Source organism: Dipteris shenzhenensis, chromosome 17, assembly GCF_047967505.1.
Source record: "Dipteris shenzhenensis isolate YYH24624 ecotype China chromosome 17, Dip_SZ_1.0, whole genome shotgun sequence".
Taxonomy (NCBI): domain Eukaryota; kingdom Viridiplantae; phylum Streptophyta; class Polypodiopsida; order Gleicheniales; family Dipteridaceae; genus Dipteris; species Dipteris shenzhenensis.
In genome coordinates this window covers 51,690,675-51,709,105 of record NC_141612.1, presented here as the reverse complement: position 1 = coordinate 51,709,105, position 18,431 = coordinate 51,690,675, and the positions used below count along the sequence as shown (strand labels likewise).

General features: G+C 41.6%; 1 protein-coding gene across 3 annotated transcripts in view; it reads right to left on the bottom strand.

The window, feature by feature from the left end:
- Positions 1–5,978: 5,978 nt before the first annotated feature.
- DEG8 (Trypsin family protein with PDZ domain-containing protein) overlaps positions 5,979–18,431 on the bottom strand; it is a 172,309-nt gene continuing 159,856 nt past the window's right edge. For 2 of the 3 annotated variants that reach the window (XM_087388170.1, XM_087388169.1), the window contains 4 exons: positions 18,039–18,118; positions 6,937–7,023; positions 6,720–6,827; positions 5,979–6,536 (listed from right to left, as the gene is read on the bottom strand). In XM_087388170.1, coding sequence (XP_087244296.1) covers positions 6,408–6,536; positions 6,720–6,827; positions 6,937–7,023; positions 18,039–18,118 — 404 coding nt within the window. In that variant the 3' untranslated portion in view covers positions 5,979–6,407. The remainder of the gene's footprint in view (positions 6,537–6,719; positions 6,828–6,936; positions 7,024–18,038; positions 18,119–18,431) is intronic. The other variant, XR_015542445.1, reaches the window with a different exon arrangement.

Here is an 18,431-nt window from a genome sequence, read left to right as displayed (position 1 = left end):
AATAGGCATCCCAAAACCCTTGGTTGTAGGACTCCGCCATTTTTTCTTTCTTGTGAAGGTTGTCACATCTCATCACATACAAACACGTACCCATTCGATATTAGTGTGGTACTAAAAGAAATAAAAGATCTTGAGTGTACGTTCGATACAAAAAAATAGACATATTTTAGAGTTTTAGAGTAAGTACTTGTAAAAGCTTTTCTCGAATGAACATTCAATGCTTAGAAAATGTACATGAATTCATTCTTGAAAGACAAACATGATACATAAGTGCAAAATCACATAAGATATATCATGATTCATGTCAAAAGGACTGAAGATATATCATTACAAAAAGTAGTCGTGACATAAAGTAGTGAGTACCAAACGGGGAACCAAGGTCCAATATAGATGCAGAAAGTTTTACAAAAAGTTTTACTAGAGGCAAGAGTCTAGAACCTAAGTCCTAGGTACTCTTATCACTGTTAATCTAAAATTATGATCTCGCTAGAGGATCCATGAGTCCCCTCACCATAGTTACCTGACTTAGAGCATTGCCCTCCTCATCGTACTCCGTCTCTCTAGCCACAGATGTGTCCTCACCAACAAATGTGGTTGATGTGCTCTCGGAGACTAGTTAGGGGCTCGGGTGGCCCGGATGTCCTAATATGGGCCATGGATGCTCCGCCATCACGAGTGTGAATAGTGACCCTTCTCCCAATACACGTGTGTGACACTCATTGATCCATCTCCTCCATCTCCAAGTAGAGGTCCTTGAAAATCTAGTCCTACTCTAGATTGCACTCTTTGGTAACAGTCCTAAACTCATTTGCTGATATCTTGTACTTATCCACATTTACTTGAAAATTTGAGGTGTGAGTTGTAGTTAGAACTTAGGACTCAAAACTTACAAGTGAGTTGTAGTTAGAACTTAGGACTCACAACTTACAAGTCTCAAGTACCATTGTGGACAAGTATGTACTATAGAGAGCAATCGTGAGTCATAAGATAGGAATTTGAAAAGTCTACCTATCTTAGCCATAGGCATCTCATTCGTGTTGTGCAACATACGCAAGTTAGAGTGACAATAAATAGGTTGCTCCAATTGTTTCATGTTGAATCATGATAAAATGTTACAAAAAAGGTCTACAAAATCATGTTGCAATGTTACAAAAAAATTCGACAAAATGGCAAATGTGCCGAAGTAATGCACTACAAAATGGCAAAAGTGCCGAAGTGGAAAATGGCAAATTTGCCAAAGTAATGCACTACAAAATGGCAAAAGTGCCAAAATACACGCTATTTGAAGAGTGGAGGCATCAACCTTTCCTTTTCAACGACCTTACCAAATCGACGACCTGACACACCATTGGACAGAGACCCAACCTTATTTAGGGAGGTTTTGCTAGGATAGTCGCCAATAGTGGAAGAGCGGTTTTCTTTCACAGAGTTGCTCCCACTTGCTCAAAGACAAAGAGTTTAGAGATTTAGAGGATCCCAAACTATGATAGAGGAGATTGAGAGTCAGTCTCTGAGTACTGGAGAGTAGCTCAAGAGCCACATGTTGCACGAGCTCATTCATGGCTTGGATATTTTACGAGACATGCAACCGTGCTTTTTAGTGGTGCCACCTCAAGCCAGTCCTCATTCACATGTGTGGTGCAGGATGATGGCAAGATGTAGAGATTGGAGGTTGGGATGGAGAACTTTGGAGGATGTGTGCTCAGAGAGTTAGGATAGTAGCTCAATATCAAAGGAGGTGGTACATTGATTTAAATCCACGCACAATAAAGGAGCAGACGGGAAGTTTAGGGTGTGGGAGGGGCAACCCTTGTAGAGGCTTAGTGGGACCATGGGAGTGGTTTTGTGACACCCTTTCATTCAAGATGCCCACGATATTCCTTTTTTTAGCTATTCAATAAGATTGGGCAGGAGAATCTAGATGGCACATCAGCCACATCCGTGTGCATTCGCATAGACAAGGACTCTCTTAGACATTTCTTGAGGATTTTTGGTGTAGGCTTTGGGACACCAAGGAAGATCTCTCACTTCCATTGGCTGTAGGCACAACGAGCCCTTGGCAGTTTTCTAGTTCATGCCTCTCACGACGTGGTTTCACAGAGGAGTCTAAGAGATATTGCACAAGAGGTTTGGAGGAGAGCTTTGAGAGGATAGCCTTCCGTGGGATTCAAGATGAGATGGTGGTGACTTGGGGAAGAGCGGCCTGGGTTATAGACAAAGGGAAGATTGGTAGGAGTTGACTCTAATCCATACTCAAACTTCACAAAGATGGTGTGGACACGTGGACACTATCATACATGGGAGCTGATAGCAAGCAACATTACCTGGTGTATATGAACACTTAGTTGTAAGCAAGCCCTATATAGAGCAACAAATCACAACCTCGGATACACTTAGCCAGATATCATTCATGGATATCCACGGCTATTCAGATCGTGCTAGGTGCAAAAGGGAGGCTTTTATTAGTATATGGCAACCAAGTCCCTTCATTTCACAATTGGTGGTATAATAGGGTATTATAAGCCACTGAAATGGCTATTTATTCAACCCTTTGTACGAGGTTATACCCCATAGAGCTGCCAGCTAGGGGAATATCCTTGTGTTTTTATATTAAACCCTTCATTGGAAAGAAGTATTTTCCAAGGTATCCATGTCACTAAGGAGTTTTTTAATAGAAGTTTCTTTCTCGAGAAAATAAACAAGTCATGGTGCATCTAATGGTCAATCCTCAAAACCTACAGCTTCAAAGGCATGATATCGTATTTATGCTCTAGTCCATTCAACTAATGTTCTACTAGAGCATCTAAGCAATGGTATGCTGATGATTTTCTACAAGGCCGATTGAAAGGTACTCTATGTTCTTTCTTCATTTTAATATAGACCTCCACCAAAAGACAAGTGATTGGAAGCCAACTATATTACTAAATTTCTTTTTTTGATTTGTGAAATCTTTTATTGGAACCATAGAGAACAATCTTTAATTTCAATTGTTCTATGATTTAATTGGTTTCTAGAATTTCAAAGAAAAAGCCGTGGTCAATTTGGAACAAAGTGGTTGAGGCATTAAACATTGTGTCCTCACCTTGCAAGATAAAGAAACAGTAATGGTATAATTGGTGTATGCTTATCTCCCTTTTTAACATGTGCATGAAAATTCCAATAAAATAGTACGCCACAGAACGAATTGAAAGAAAAATTGGTACCTTAATGCTTACTGACGATATCTTTGAAAATAGTGAGAATCTATGTACACTAGATAAATTGAGCAAACTGCAAGATTGCACCCAACTGACCATATTATTGAAGATAGTGCGACTTACATGGACTAGAAAACTTGAGCAAATTGCAAGAGTGCACTTCACACACAAATAGTGAATTGTCCGCCACTAGTATGTTAAATTATACCAACACATCCATTGGCTTTCCATTTGGTATGAGTACAAGTGTCTTTAAGTACTGTCTTTCAATTCACATGTAGCATGCTTGATGTTGACTAATTTTGTTTGTGGTGACCAAACTAATTTACCAGAGACTTGTCTATATGAGAAGCATGTGCCTGCAAGCAAATTAAGGGATGAGCTTCTTCCAGCCTCACATTTTATTCATGACAGGTGAGAATCTTAGTTAGATAGGAATATTTGTAAGCTCTTGCAAGATACTTTGTCGATATGATTGTTTTTGTTTCTGTTGCAAGCTTGCGATTGAAGACTTGCCTTTCAACTTGAACTCTTAGTCAATCAAAAAGGGGATACGAAAGATTTCCTAGAGGGATGGGTGCTATTAAGAAACATGGTTCAACAATTACATTGTCTCATTGTACTGAAGGTTGGTGCCACAATACCTTTTGGTAAGCATTGGTTTTCATTCGTTGTGGAATGGGTCAACATGCCTTTGGGAAGGATGATGTGATTTACATGTCTCTTGAGGCCAGATTCTCTCATACTGGAGATGCAGGTCCATATTTATTTACTTTGCTTTGAGTGGTCTTGAGTCCCATTTGTATTCGTTTACTTTGAGTGGTGTTATGTCCATCTTTGTTCACTACGCTTTTGAGTAGTGCTTTGTGGATATAGCTTATTTGTTGTTGTGGCATTTTGTGGATATAAAGATAAAACTAACCAGTTTATATGTTTGATTAAGTGCCTTAAATATTGCGCTATCTTACATATTGAGTGCCTTTTAGAAGATCGGATATATCTCCAAGGACACGCTTATATATGTCTAAGTTAATAAATTCGGCCAACATGCTATGATTATTGGCTTCTCTTAATGCAACCATCCTGCCTAGAAATTGTGTTTCTTCGTCTAGTGGGATTTATCTGCTCATTCTATTGATGCACTCCTCTCCAAGTAGCCTTTTGCTGACCCCTGTTGGCAGCCATTTTGCTGCCCCGTCTGCTAATTGCCCCCCTTTCAAGCAGCCTCCTGCCGCTCATTATTCATCCCTTTCCAGGCAGCCCTCTGCTGCATACAATCCAGCCTCCTCTTGGAAGCCCTTCAGCTGCCCCCTCTACTAATTTCAATCCGTCTCCAATTTCGTCCTTGTCCAGCCATCCCTCCGCTGCGCATGATCCACCCCCACGTTTTGCTGCCCCCTCTGCAAATTTCGTCCCTCTCCAAGCAGCCTCATGTTGTTTGTTTAGTCCCTGCCCAGGCAACCCTCTGCTGCTTACAATCCACCCCTCTCTGCACACACAAATGCATGCATGCACGCACACACGCGCACACAATTTGCACGCCAAAGTACTTTAGCTCGAGCAATCCTAGCTACTCTTGCACCTACAAATGACTTGACCAAGAATATAGTTCCAGTAGTGGCCGAGGCTGCATCTTCTCAAATACCAATTCAGGGCCATCAGGCACAGCTGTCCTATTGAGTTCTGATGGAGAGGACTATGATGAACAGGAGGTGGATGCAGGCAGAAATGCATTGATTTGAGTGAATGGCGATCTGGAATGTCTTCTTGAGGGAATTAATAAGATTATTAGGGATACAGCTTCTTCTCTAGAAATTCCTATGGAGTGGCAGTTTCTATGGTGGCTCACCCTCCATATCTAGCTCACCCCCATTTCATCTAGTCTGCCGTCTGCCAAAACTTGATTTATAGGATGAGGGTGACCCTGACAACAGGCTTTCTTCTTTCCTTCCGGGTGCTGACATTGAGGCCATGCAACTCATATCTTTTGACGGTATTACCTTCGCTCCTACAAATGAGGCTTTACGCATCGACCTTATGACAATCATGAGCTCAGGGACCAGCTCCACTTTCTCAGGAAGAGGATATCTTTTAATGATGCCTTGCTAAATGACCTACATCTGCCTACTCTACCAGTCCTTTCATCTGCCTCTCAAAAACGTTCTGCCAAACTCACAACCTTCATTCAAAGGTGCAGTGAGAAGGGCAAGGGAGTAGCAAGCACTGAGAATAAATTCTATGAGTAACATTGATACTCTATTTCTCCAAATGATAGAACAGTGATAGCCAATTCATCCATGCAGGCAGCCATTTTGATTTTCTGTAATGTGTAGCTACTTTACTGTGACCTAACTTAACTAAGCATTTTATCGAACAAGGGGAATCATAAAGAAGATATTAGTTAAACATTAACCTTAAGAAGCCTTAAAAACAAAGCGATGTTAGCAAGAACGTGATTCAGGGAAGGACAGATTCAGGAAAACTTGTTGACAGAGATGGGGGAGCAGCACGAAGAGACTGAGAAAATACACATTGCACAAAAGGCAAGCAAGAGTTGACCAGCGAGCATGAGAGCCCATGAGAAAAATGTGACCTCTGCAGTACATAAGAGCACAGAGAGTTATCATGAGCATCTCAACATGCTTAGAAAGAAACAACTTGGGTGTCAATGCCAAACAAAAAGAACTTTGAAAGATCCACTATGTTGTTTGCACCACTCAGTCTATACTAAAAGATGAATATCAGTAGAGTGAGTAGACTCGAGACATGTCTTCTTGCTAAAGCAATCCCTTGTGCTGTGTGTTCTGCTATCAACCATTTATAATAACCTTGTCATCTTAATACATTGTTTGAATTCCAAATAAACCACATAGTGACTTTGGATTCCACATGATATTGGATTGTGCAATATTTGACATCCACATATCAGTTTTCATGTTTGCACATGGAAAGGATCATTATTTGTCAATCCAACGTTTGATTGCCTTCCAAAGAAACGCATGATGAGCTGCTAAATCCTATCAGCCTTGCTGCAATGTCAACCTGCAAATGAACGTAATGGTATACTTGGCACTTCATGGCTCCAATAAAGCATGGAAAGTGAAATTTGGTGGAAGCATTCTCATATTAGATCCACATAAGAAACAAACCTAAAAAATAATAATTTTCCAAATAGGCATTTGCCTGCAATTGGATCCATGATCTTCAATATTATCTGACCCCTTCCTCCAATGTAAAAGGCAGCTCCACCATATCATTATTCCGCTGTACTTTTAATGTTACTTTATCTCCAACATTGAAAGAGTCCAAGACTTTAGTAAGTTCTGCAGCATTAATGATCTGAACAGAAAATAGTTTCAGAGTCTTTTTCATGAATGACAGCATTTTGAGAAAAGGCATGCCATAAACATTCTACTCAATCGCGCCCATTACGAGTATGTGTTATGGAATTCTTTGAATAGTCTTGTTTCCATATACAAAATGCGATTACAAATCTTTAACAAGTAAGGAAAGCAAGCTTACAGGTGAGCCATTTACACCCATAATTATGTCACCAAGAACGATGTTCCCAGCAAGTCCTCTCCTTGTGGGAATCAACCCAGCCTTTGCCGCTGCACTCTTCTCAGGTACCTAGAAGGACCATTTCAGCAGAGTCCATTATTGGTTTCCATGCAGTTCAGAGAAGCGCAAGGTCATATGTAACCCGTGTAAATCGTCATTACAGTTTTGAAAATCCTACCGAGAGAACAAGTGCTCCATTTTTAACATTAAGCTGCCTTGCAACAAGATCCGGTGCTAACTGCACATTCAGGCCTGGTCGGACCACCTGGGAAGCAGAAGCATATCAAATTTTTAAAAATCCACAATTATAATTTTCACTACGAATTGAACATAAAGAAAGGCAGATACAATAAGAAACAAATGACAACTATGCATGATGATAACTAATCAGCTGCAACTATGCCCTTCACAATCAGCATGCTGCTTTATGTAGTGCTTTGAATGTTATGCATTCTTTGGTCTTGGGTGGCTTTCTTTTCCACCTCAATCCCCTCCCCCCCCGTGCACGCCTTTCCTTTTTAGGTACCCCCTCATGGTGCTTTTTCCCTTTCTCCTCATTCTTTCAGCTAGCAAAAATAGAATATTCATTCTTTGACTTAGTGAGAACCTTTCCAGAGAGTGGTCTAGCCCGAGGAGCTCTAATGGTTCCATATTCATTGATGATTTACTACCGAAGGTTCGCTTGATTGGGGAGAATCCAGACTTCCTCCCGATAAGGTGCTGTTGAAAATCTCTAGAGGGGGGGCAACGTGTTGAGGTGCCAGGGCTAACTCATCAATGCCTTCATTGCACATAGATCAGCCACTTGGCCAAGGCCGTCCATGCTGTAGTGGTCGTCCCCCTTCTCATCCCCATTTCTCCTTGGAGCATCCCTTTGTAAGGGAGGAGGAGGATTCTTGTGCGTACCCCTTGACGAGTTGGTAGCCGCATCAGTTAATCCTCTGCCTACCGGAGTTTGGACTAGGGTGGAGGGGAAGAGAAGTGATAAGTATGTGGTGAAGAATGCTAACCAGAGACCAAAAGGGAAACAGAAGGCAAGGAAGATACCAAAGACATAGGCATTGCTGATACTGAGCAAAAGGACAGGATCTTACCGATGCCAAACTGTCCAGACCTGGATGAGTTAGTCGATCTACTTGTAGACATGGCGACTTCGGATCTTGCTCCCTTTGAAGAGCCTTCAATGGAGGTTGTGACCACACTATAGGAGACATATGATCCCCCTCCTCGCTAGACCCCCCTCATGCCCCTCCCCAACCCGCTGACACCTTGACCAATTTCCCTCCCTCCTTCAACTTGAAAAAGAAATCCTATCCTTCTTCCACTCTGCTTTCTAGACCCCTCCCACCGCCCTCCCTCAAGTTCTCCCGATCAATGTGCCTTGTAAGACCCCCAACCTGGCAATGTTAAGGAAGCATTAGCACTAATTAACACTGTTACACTCAATGCGTTTTGAGTGTAGTTTAATCTTGGGGAGTAATTACTTGCTTTGTTATGATTAGAATTGCTCATGAAACTATCACAATCAAACAGTTGGCCACCTCATTCATGTCAATTGCAATGATAGTAAATGCAAAGCCCACATAGAAAATCATAGGTACAACTAGCTTGAAGACATAGTACCTGCATATCAAGCCAAAATATAATATTCAAATGAACATTCATTTGAATATTAAATTTTGGACGTGTTATATACATATACTACATGTTTAAGCTAGCCCTCCCTATGATTGCTTGTATGGGACCATGCACATTCTAATTGCCTTGATCCAAGCCAATGGACCACATCGGTCTTGATGCACTAGGCCCTCAAAATGGGCTTGGAGCCAGTGATGCCTTTGGCTCACCATTACACTGATCTAAATTACTGTCCTTGTAAAGTCCCCTTCGAAGTTTACTCGTTTACATAGGCTTATTGGCAACGAAAGGCCCTATTTACCACCACCCCCCATCTTCCCCATGAGTTGGACTCGTGTTGTAAGAACACACACTCTCTTTGTCGAGATGTTTCTCCTTGCTTTGGCTGTGTGGCAGTTCACCCTGTGACGATAGAATTAAAGATCCACCTGGGGCTCTCCTACTAGTCACCACCTGAGGAGGAACTGCAAGAGCGAATGCAATCGCAAGAAAGAATCCTTCCATGGCGCTTGCCCTGGCATAAGCCCTCAGACCACTGACTTGCAATGCAAGGCCCTGCACTGAATATTTGAATTTGTAAAATTCATTCCTCCCTCATGTGTGGGAGGTAAGAGTAGTCTCCCAAGCCACCCTGTCTCTAATATCTGCAGGTCCATCTAACCTTATCCAAAGGAAATTTTTGATCGGGCTCTTAAGCTGGACAATACAACCCCATGAGTGGCACCAACATGAACAAATAAACCATGCCATGGATAAGAGCACCCGGGCCACCCTAGAGGAAAGACCCAACAGTGCCTCAGACTCCACATCAGGCATGATGAGAAGTTGCTATACAATGACTTGCTAATGATATTCTAGTTTATTCAGATGCCTTACCTCAAATTTTTACTTCTTTCAGGTTTGCCTTGGATGTCTTTTGTTTGGCAGCAGGATCCCAAATTAATTGGCATAGTTCAAATGGGTCTAGGTTCGTGATGATCCATCTCCAGATTGTAGAGCTGATATTGGCTTTACTTGGGCTCCACCGCGGTATTGCGGTCAAGTACTTGGGTTGTCAAGTTGGCATTGGTATCTCCTCCAGGTGTTGGTAAGCAAACAATGTGTCGGGAATAGCCAAGAAGCTATACAAGGCTAATATATGTGTACAGGAACCATCGATAGGAGTCATCTTGTCACTTTGTAAGACCCTTGTCCGATGTATTTGAGCTTTCCTTTGTGAGGCTTAGTGTTATACAATGATACTAGATTGCCTTGTTCGATCTTCTTATCCTTGAGATTCATGTCAAACCATGCTTTCCATCTTCAATTTTATGCTATCATGGCATGATAGAATCTTTGCATATTTTTCTGTCATTTCAGTTGATATAGCCTTTCCTCTAGGAATTTCTGATCTCCTAAGCATTCTTCTATGGCTGTTCTCAGACTGATGGAGCCGGCCATATAGAAATTCAGCAAATCCCATGATAACTTTTGTTTGGTATGCCAACGAGGCATCATTAAGCTTTTCAGCCCAATTTGGTCATTTTGTTTCCTTGTTTTCATAGGAATATTGCATAAGATTTTTTTAAAAGAAGCCCATGGATAATATGAAGTACTATGCTGATAAACGACCATGAAGCCATGAATAATTCTTTTGTGACATCATGTCTATAGTGTGTTCCTTTGTCATATACAATCTTGAATGGACATACTTATCTAATATACGTGGACACAAAATAGGGCACTCAACAACAGTGGTTGCCATGCTTATGAGGAAATGCTCATAAAGTGACTAAACACCTCGCTAAACTTTTCCAATAAAAATTTCATATTCGGCTCATTCCATCATTCTGATATAGGCAGTTGGATGTTATGTTTATGCATACCCTTGAGTCCCTAGATGGTGAAATAAGTGAAGTTCCCTTGGATTTGTCAACTACGGTCCACATTGGGAGCTTGAATGCTCATTTTTTTCTAAAAACCCTGATTTTCCTTGATTATTCCAATGTTTTTTTGGATGTTCTAGTGCCCTAGAATTGCCCTCTAGATATGTAAAATATACAAGAATATGTACTAGGAAATGTAATCTTCATGGGATGTTTTTTGAGGGAATTCCTTCCTTTTTTATGCAAGTTTACTCATGTGACCCGAGTTCAAATATGTAAGAATCTTAGATTTGGAGTGCTTTGTGTGGTGCAATGCAATAGTGTGCAAGTTACATCAAACCAAGGAAAAGAGACTAAAAACAAATTTCAAAAAGAATCATGGCAATCTCACCCATCACTCCAAGTTCACAATCTCGCCCAATCGCTCCATGTTCACAATCACATTCATTGGTTTGTGGTCGCAGTAAACCCTTATCCACCATGTATGATGTTGGGGGTATTGGAGTAGTCGACCACATTTGTAAGCATGATGAACACTAAACCTCCTCTTCTCTTGGACTCGTGGTAAATTTTATCGCTTTAACATATCCCCCCCCCTCCCCCAAATTATTCACTTTATAGCGATAATTTCATGCTATTTGGCAGCAAAAGTGATGCATATGAATGATGCATTAATAATATGTGAAATTCCTAGCCTTGTCACGAACTCTTGCTATGGTGGGATAAAGCTATGAGGATATACACCGTACAGTTCCTTTGAGTTTTGTCTCTTAAAAATGACCATTAAAGAATCACTTCTCCACAGAGTGACCTCCAATTCCTCAATCGAGTCTAGAATAGACATAGGTGCATGAGGGCAAATCACCACCCAGCCTATGCAACACATGCCAAAAATAAATCAACTCCATACACCACTTGTGTGTTTTCATGATACTTACATTCATGCAACCCCTCTAAAGGGATTGCCATTCAGTGCTACGTGATGTGTCTTAATTACATGGAGGCAACTCTAGACAATCCATACCCACACATAAGGAGAGCTTTGGGACCCCTAGTCCCCTTGCACACCTCATCACGCACCTCAACAGAACTTCGCCTTTGATCATTAGTTCGACCCCCTCTAACCCACAAATCAAACATAAACCACACAATGATTTCATACATAAAGCAAACTGAAGTGTACAACAGTTTACACACAAGGGTTCTATTAAACCATCTAATGGTCTCTCTAAAGACTTCTGCCAACCGATCCATCTGAGCAGAATGTAACATTCCTTCCCTGTTCGGAATCAGTGTCCTCAATGATAAAGTCTGGAAAGGCTCTCCATATCTGGTAAACAGATTCCCATGTAACCTTAGATATAGGAAGTCCACGTCAAGCAACCAGCTTCGTAGGTTTCGAGCTGTCATTTCTCCCAGTCTAGGATTCTTACTGATCTGTGTCCTGCATCATCCTCTAGTTTCTGTAACATAACAATTCCATCAGTTAGAGAATAAGCTGGTTGTGAGAATCGCTTTAATAAAGAACCATGAAATACTGGATCTTCACCCGCATAGGTCTTTGCCATGTCCATGTCTTGATGGATGCATGTTTTAGCCAATGCTAGCATCTTCCACATCTCGATTATGTAATTTGTGGCACTAGGCACTTTTTGAGGAATCCCAACCATAGGTAGAGTAGCTGGCCTAAACCCATAATTTATCTCAAAAACGCTGATCCCTATGGATGAAGGCTTTCTATCATGAAAGACAAATTCTAGTAATTAGTAACCATGTATTCCATGTACTTTGCCTTATAGAAACATATGCTCTCAGCAGTTAGGTTGGTTCTTTCTGTCTATTTCAGGATGATCCCCGATACTCATTTCAAGATCAGTCCTAAGTGCATCAAATATTGTAGTCCAACACTAAATAGTAAACCTTGTATCTTTGTCTAATATTATGCCTCTAAAAAGATGGTAAGGAATGCTATCTACCCTAATGAAGTTCCACTGCCATTCGAACTAGGGTGGCCTTCCCTAGATGCTACGTCATTAAAAACCTTGGGTTCAATCGTAATAGCTTAAGCCCATGACTCTCCACACACACATCCACCTTTTGAGTCCCTTCAATCTCAATCATTAGAGCATTCTCTAATATGTGAAATTGATGATATGCAATATGCGTGACAATGCATCAATAACCTTATTATCCTCCCGTCTTCGGTACCAATATCCATATGGAATTCTTGCATGACAATCCTAAGGCCCTCCTTTGCATATAAAGCATCCAAAATCCTGATATTGGCAGAAACCGGCTCTCAAGCAAGGCTCAAAAAGCATCAAACCATCGGAAAGTGTCCGAGGTGGAAACTCTTCGTGAAATGCAAATAGAGCCACCTCTATCTAAGAGGTAGAGTATGAAAAGTATCATTTTTCCAAGAATCTCTGCCATTGAATTGGGAAAAGAAAAGCATCCCAAGCTGCTCTCTCAAGAGATCGGATGCCACCTTCTCTTCTTCCTATTTTGTCTAAAGACAACTCCACCATGTTGAAGTCACCTCCAATAATTCATGAATCTACAATTGGGGCCCATGAAAGAATTTCCTTCGAGAAAAGAACATATTCCCCTCTATTATTGGTGGGGATGTAAAGGTTGAGAAGACCAACTTGGCATCGAACCAATAACAAGTAGAATCCATTGTGCTCTAGAGGGTGTGATGATGCCATGCCCAACCACAAGGGGGGAAAACGAATCTGAAACTTGAAATGCGTATCCCTTCCTTGGTGCCCGACGAACGAGACAAAAAAGTGTGACCAAAAAGCAGTTTACCTGAATTTGCACAATCTTTAGCATCCAGCTTGGTGTTCCTGAATTAAAAGAATGTTGTAAGATCCCCAATGACACCTTGATGTAGTGATTACAAATCAGTGCCTTCGGCGGCAATGAGGAACGACACCCAAGCCCTGAATATTCCAGCTAACCTAATCGACGACGGGAGCAAGTAGACTAGAAAACCCTACCCAACCTAGTGGTGGAAACACCCTCCTCCTATGAAATAGATCTCTTGGAGTAATGAAGGGAAGGAAAGTGCATAGGGGAAAGAACCCCCACCCCTTTGGAAGTTGATGCTATGAAAAGAATAACTTCAACAAAGCTAGAGGGCACAAACCCTCCAAAATCAGCCAGAGGGAGAAAGAGTTCCTCTAAACCAAGGACGACGCAAGAGTCCATAAGATCCTTTCCTGCAAGAATGCTACAAAGTCAGGGGCCACACCCTTCCCTCGATCAATAAGAGCTGCCTGTAATACTAAAGGCAAAGGGGGCTTCTTGGAAGGAGCAGGAGGGCCAAGATCCAGAGGGTGGGGCTCCTAATCTGTGAGACAGGAGGAGCTGAAGGAACATTATCAATGGCCATAACCAAAACAAGGTAAGGGTCAAGAACAAGAGAAGGGGCCTCTTGATGTGCATATGGTGGAGGAATGCCAACTCTAACTGCAACCCATTGAGGGGCGATAGGCAGTGATGGACGTGCAGGAGGTGCCGAAGGAACACTATTGAGAGGGGGCCACACTAAAAGCCTTTGTTATACTTTTCCTCATCCTTGGGCAATCTTTGGCAAAGTGCCCAAAGATCATGCAAATCCACCACCAGTCTTTCCTATCTATAATCTTAACTCTTTGCCAAAAAAGAGAGTCATCAGGATGCTAGAGCATAATGTGGAAGGTTAAGCTCAATCGTGATGAGCAAGAGAGCAAGAAAGTTTGCAAGCTAAAAGAGAAGGTGGGATGTTCAACTTACGAGAGGCAATCTAACAAGAGATGTGGCGTGGGTGCACAATGGCTTCATGATGTTTTGAAACTGTCACGTTAATTGAATAATCAAACAGGGAAACCTAATAAAGAGTGGAGTGACCCCTTTGTCCTTCTCCACAGGGTCATAGCCTAAACAGAAACGTGGGAGAAAGATATTCTTGGAACCAAGTGTCGAGGAGCTAGCCTTAAGTACTATACTTGTGGCTCCAAGAGTATCAAAAACCATATAAAAGAAACCTCGCCCCAATAATGAACATCAAGGCGTGTGGTGAGGTCTGAAGGCAAGGCAGCAAGCATCCACTACCTAGCTAGAAGGCAGCAAGCATCCAGTCCCTAGCTAGAGTCCTAGAGGGGTGCGACCCATGAATGTGTGCCAAGAAGGTAGTGGAGCTCTTGAACTCCACATTATTTTGAAGCTACAAGAACTGATCTTTTGAAAATATACATGTTACCCACAGCTAGAGGAAGGGGACAAGGATTGGCTGAATGGGTAGCCATGCCAATCGAAGGTGGAAGGCTGATTCAAACAGATTTAAGATGTTCGGCGTCACTTGAGATAGGAGACTAGAATGAAGGAGGTAGGGGAAGGGGGGGGGGGGGGTAATTTTTTGCGAGCTTTTTCATTTTTTTGCGAGCTTTTTTTGAGAACACTAAGAACATACACCTTTGTGAGCTTAAGGGTTTTCTTGCTATCTTTATTTGAGAATTAAAGTAAAAATTTTGTGTAGTGAACAAAAAAGAAATGAATTTCGGGGAGCCACAAAGCTCCTTCTACCGAATTCCCTCTAAAACAACTTTTTGCAGCTCATTCAATTTTTGCTATCCAGATGATTGATCCATTTTGTACACAAAATGATCAAGGAACGTCTAATTGATATGATAGTAAGGATAATTAGTGCACGAGTAAAAAATTTCATAACACAACCAATAAATCATTGATCACCTTATAACCATTATGCACACCAATTATGTATCACCTTCATGTCACCATGAGCAAGAATAAGTTTGTGTGATGGAGCACCTAAAGCTTAGCTAGGGATTGTGTTGGTGTAGCCCTTGGCCAAGCTCTGGGGCTCCTTTTTTTGTCTTTGTTTAGGACAATCTTCCCCTTCACGTGAAGCTAATAAGGATGCCCTTTTAGCATGATTGATTATGCTCTTGTTCAAATTATTGATTATTAATAACTACTAAGTATATATGTTCAAACCATTGATATACAATGATGGTTGGCAAAACATTATGTCCATGTGTAGCATGATAAGTTCAAGCTCTTATGAAACAAAGAATTTTCAACAATTTTTTTAAAAAAATTATGTAGAATTTTGACACTCTAACACAAGAAATGGCTTTGTTCATATAATACCGATCGTTTCGACTACAAGCATGACCATGATTGGAGTCATATTGACCAAGTTATGGCCAACTTAAGACTGGCTGTCCAAGCTTCCCAAGCACGGCTAGGGGCTAGCGCAGCCCCTCAAGTGCTTGGGGGGCTTGGACGGCCAGTGTTATTTTGGCCATAACTTGGTCAATATGACTCCAATCATGGGCATGTTTGTAGTCAAGGCCAACCACTAGAAAGCTGTGTTTGTTGTAGGGCAAGGAAAAAAGAATAAGAAGGTGGCTGGTTTGTTGTAGGGCAATGGCAAAAGAATAAGAAGGCCGCTGGTTTGTTGTAGGGCAACGGCAAAAGAATAAGAAGGCGGCTGGTTATTTATCTCCGGAAGAGTTGAAGTCTTTGTCTGAGGAAAAGACGTGCTTTAAATGCAAGGAACCGGGACACATATCCAGGGATTGCACAAAGTGGAAAGAGGAGAAGGCTGATGTAGATAAGAGTGATCAAAAGGGAAAGAAACTGAAGACCATGCTTGGTTTGATGCCAGATGTAACCAGTGAACACCCCAAGGGGAAGAAACAGAGTTATGTAGGGCTTGGGGAAAGATTTGGGATCAAACAACCCTCACCTTCTTTGGTCCTAGCGCGAAGGCCAATTTTATATTTCCAGATATGGTAGCCAAATTGGGGATCCGTGTAGATGAGATGGGGCCGAGTTGTGAAGCCAGCATGGCCAGACCAGAGTTTAGCACACTTGTCACTCCCATTATAGGGAAGCTTCGATTACATATTCAGTCTTTGGTGGATAGCAAAGACTTCTATATATCATGCGTCTCTCATTTTGCTAGGTATTCAATGGATGCATCGCTTGGATGCAGTGATAGAAGCCAAAAAGAGAAACATTACAGTTTGTCATAAAGGGAAGACCCATGTAATTGATGCTAAATTGAAAGGGAAATCTGTCCTAGTGGTAACGGCTTTTGCCATTAATTCCATAATGAAAAGTCATATTTCATATGAAACCAGCCTTCACTAATCAAAGGGTAGTAAGATCCACTTTAACCACAACATACATAGTAAATAATCAAATTATCAATCACCACAGATTAAGTCACAGGGAGTTTCTTTGGGAAAAAAAAAAAGTCACACGGAGCTAGAGCGCTCCTACTCAGAAACAAACCCACCGATTGGCCCCAAACACTGGCACCCCTTCCGGTATTTCTTTAATATTCATATAAAGCCAAGAGCTGATTACAAGGTCTCCTGAAAGCTGCACCACAGCCAAACCACTGCCCATAGACTTCCAATATCCTACACACCCTGCAATTCCTGCTCAACTTTACATGGCGAATATGCATCCAATCACTAGGCAATCACACACACTTCCTTTCGACCAAGCGTGCAACAGAATCCAAAGGCCTGTTTGCTCATTGCACTTGCACAGCCAAGTGCCCAACCAGCCAAACACGGCTAAAAAGTCGCAGAAAAGCCAAAGACAGCCAAAACTCTGGCACAACCAGCCAGGAAAACCCTTCCAAAACAGGTCACTCCTATCTGTAGTCACCTTGGCCATTGGAAAAGGCCCTAACTCAGCAGCAGTTGACAGAAATCAGCCAAAAAACAGGTCGCCGCACTTCTTGCAGCCTGTCTATAACATAGTAACCAAGGGAACGGGAACGTTCCGAAAATTCACGGTGTCGGAACAGAAATGTTCAAGGAAGGGGGAATGGGAATCGGAACGCCACGTCATACAAGACACGTCATCATATGACATACAACTATGTTAGAAAATGAAAGAAACCAACATTTTACAGCTTTAAACTTTCTATATAAGCTCTAAAATACACATTTAAAACTTAAAAAAACAAAAAAAAAAGGGAGCGTTCTGAGGCCGGCTTGCTTTTGAAAGGGCGTCCCACGTGCCAGGAAGACGGAACGCCGTTCGCTGGTAACTATGGTCTATAGAAAATAGCAAAACCAGCCTGAAGAGAACTCGCAACACTTCCTACTTAGCTTGCAGTAGCAGACAAAACCTCCAAACAAGTCGCCCTGCCTCCCGAGGTCACCAATAGCAGCAAAAGACCAGAAACTCAGCCAAAATCCAGTCGCCCCCCTAGTCACACTCAGTGTCCAAGAAAGCTGTGACTGATTTTCTCTCTCTTCTGGCCTGAATTTGGCCCCCTGCATGCCAAATTGGTGTCTTGTGCTGTTTTTGTAGCACATCTAGACATGCCTCGTGTGTCACATAGAGTACAAAGCCTTAGTCCTTGTTGTGTTTTGGAACAATCTTTTGTATTTTTTTGTATCCTTGGTGTCTTTTGGAGAAAGCTTTTGTATCCTTATCTCTTGAAATGCCATATAGGTCTTCCAATGCTTACTATCTTGTAGGTTGACTTGTACAATGGAGTTTTCTCTAAGAGCTGCATATCCCTTTGGAGTCTCTATTCTTTAGGCTTGCATTAGAATCTGCTGCATCTTCTCATATAGGTCACCTCTCGCTGCTAGTATACTTCTAGAAGAAATGAACGATCCATAAGCAAATGGTTTGAATGCAAGAACATACTAAGCTGATTAGTATCACCGCGACAACAAATACAAAAGAACCACTATGTTGCATGAAGCTACTATGAGAGAGGGAAGTGGCGCACTCTGCCATACGAGATCAATTGTGGTATGACTTTTGATACTATGTCGACAGGGATTGCAAAGCCTACACCAGCAGAAGTCCCTGTAATGATGAGGAAGATAAAGATTGGACAATGCTTAGGATTACAACATGAATGGATATTGATGGAAGCATATTACAATTGTTTCGTCATTTCATACAATCCTCACACATGTGAATTACAAAATATACTTCAGATTGAGGCATCATCTTCAACACAAGAGGTCAATTGTGACAATGTGAATATGAAAAGTCGCGACTACTTCAAAATGATGAGACATGCAAATAGTATTGACTACTCAATTGTGTAAATTTGGTTCTAGGATGTTGCCTTAAAGAACGTTACCTATAATGTGTCAAATAGATGCAAGTGAAT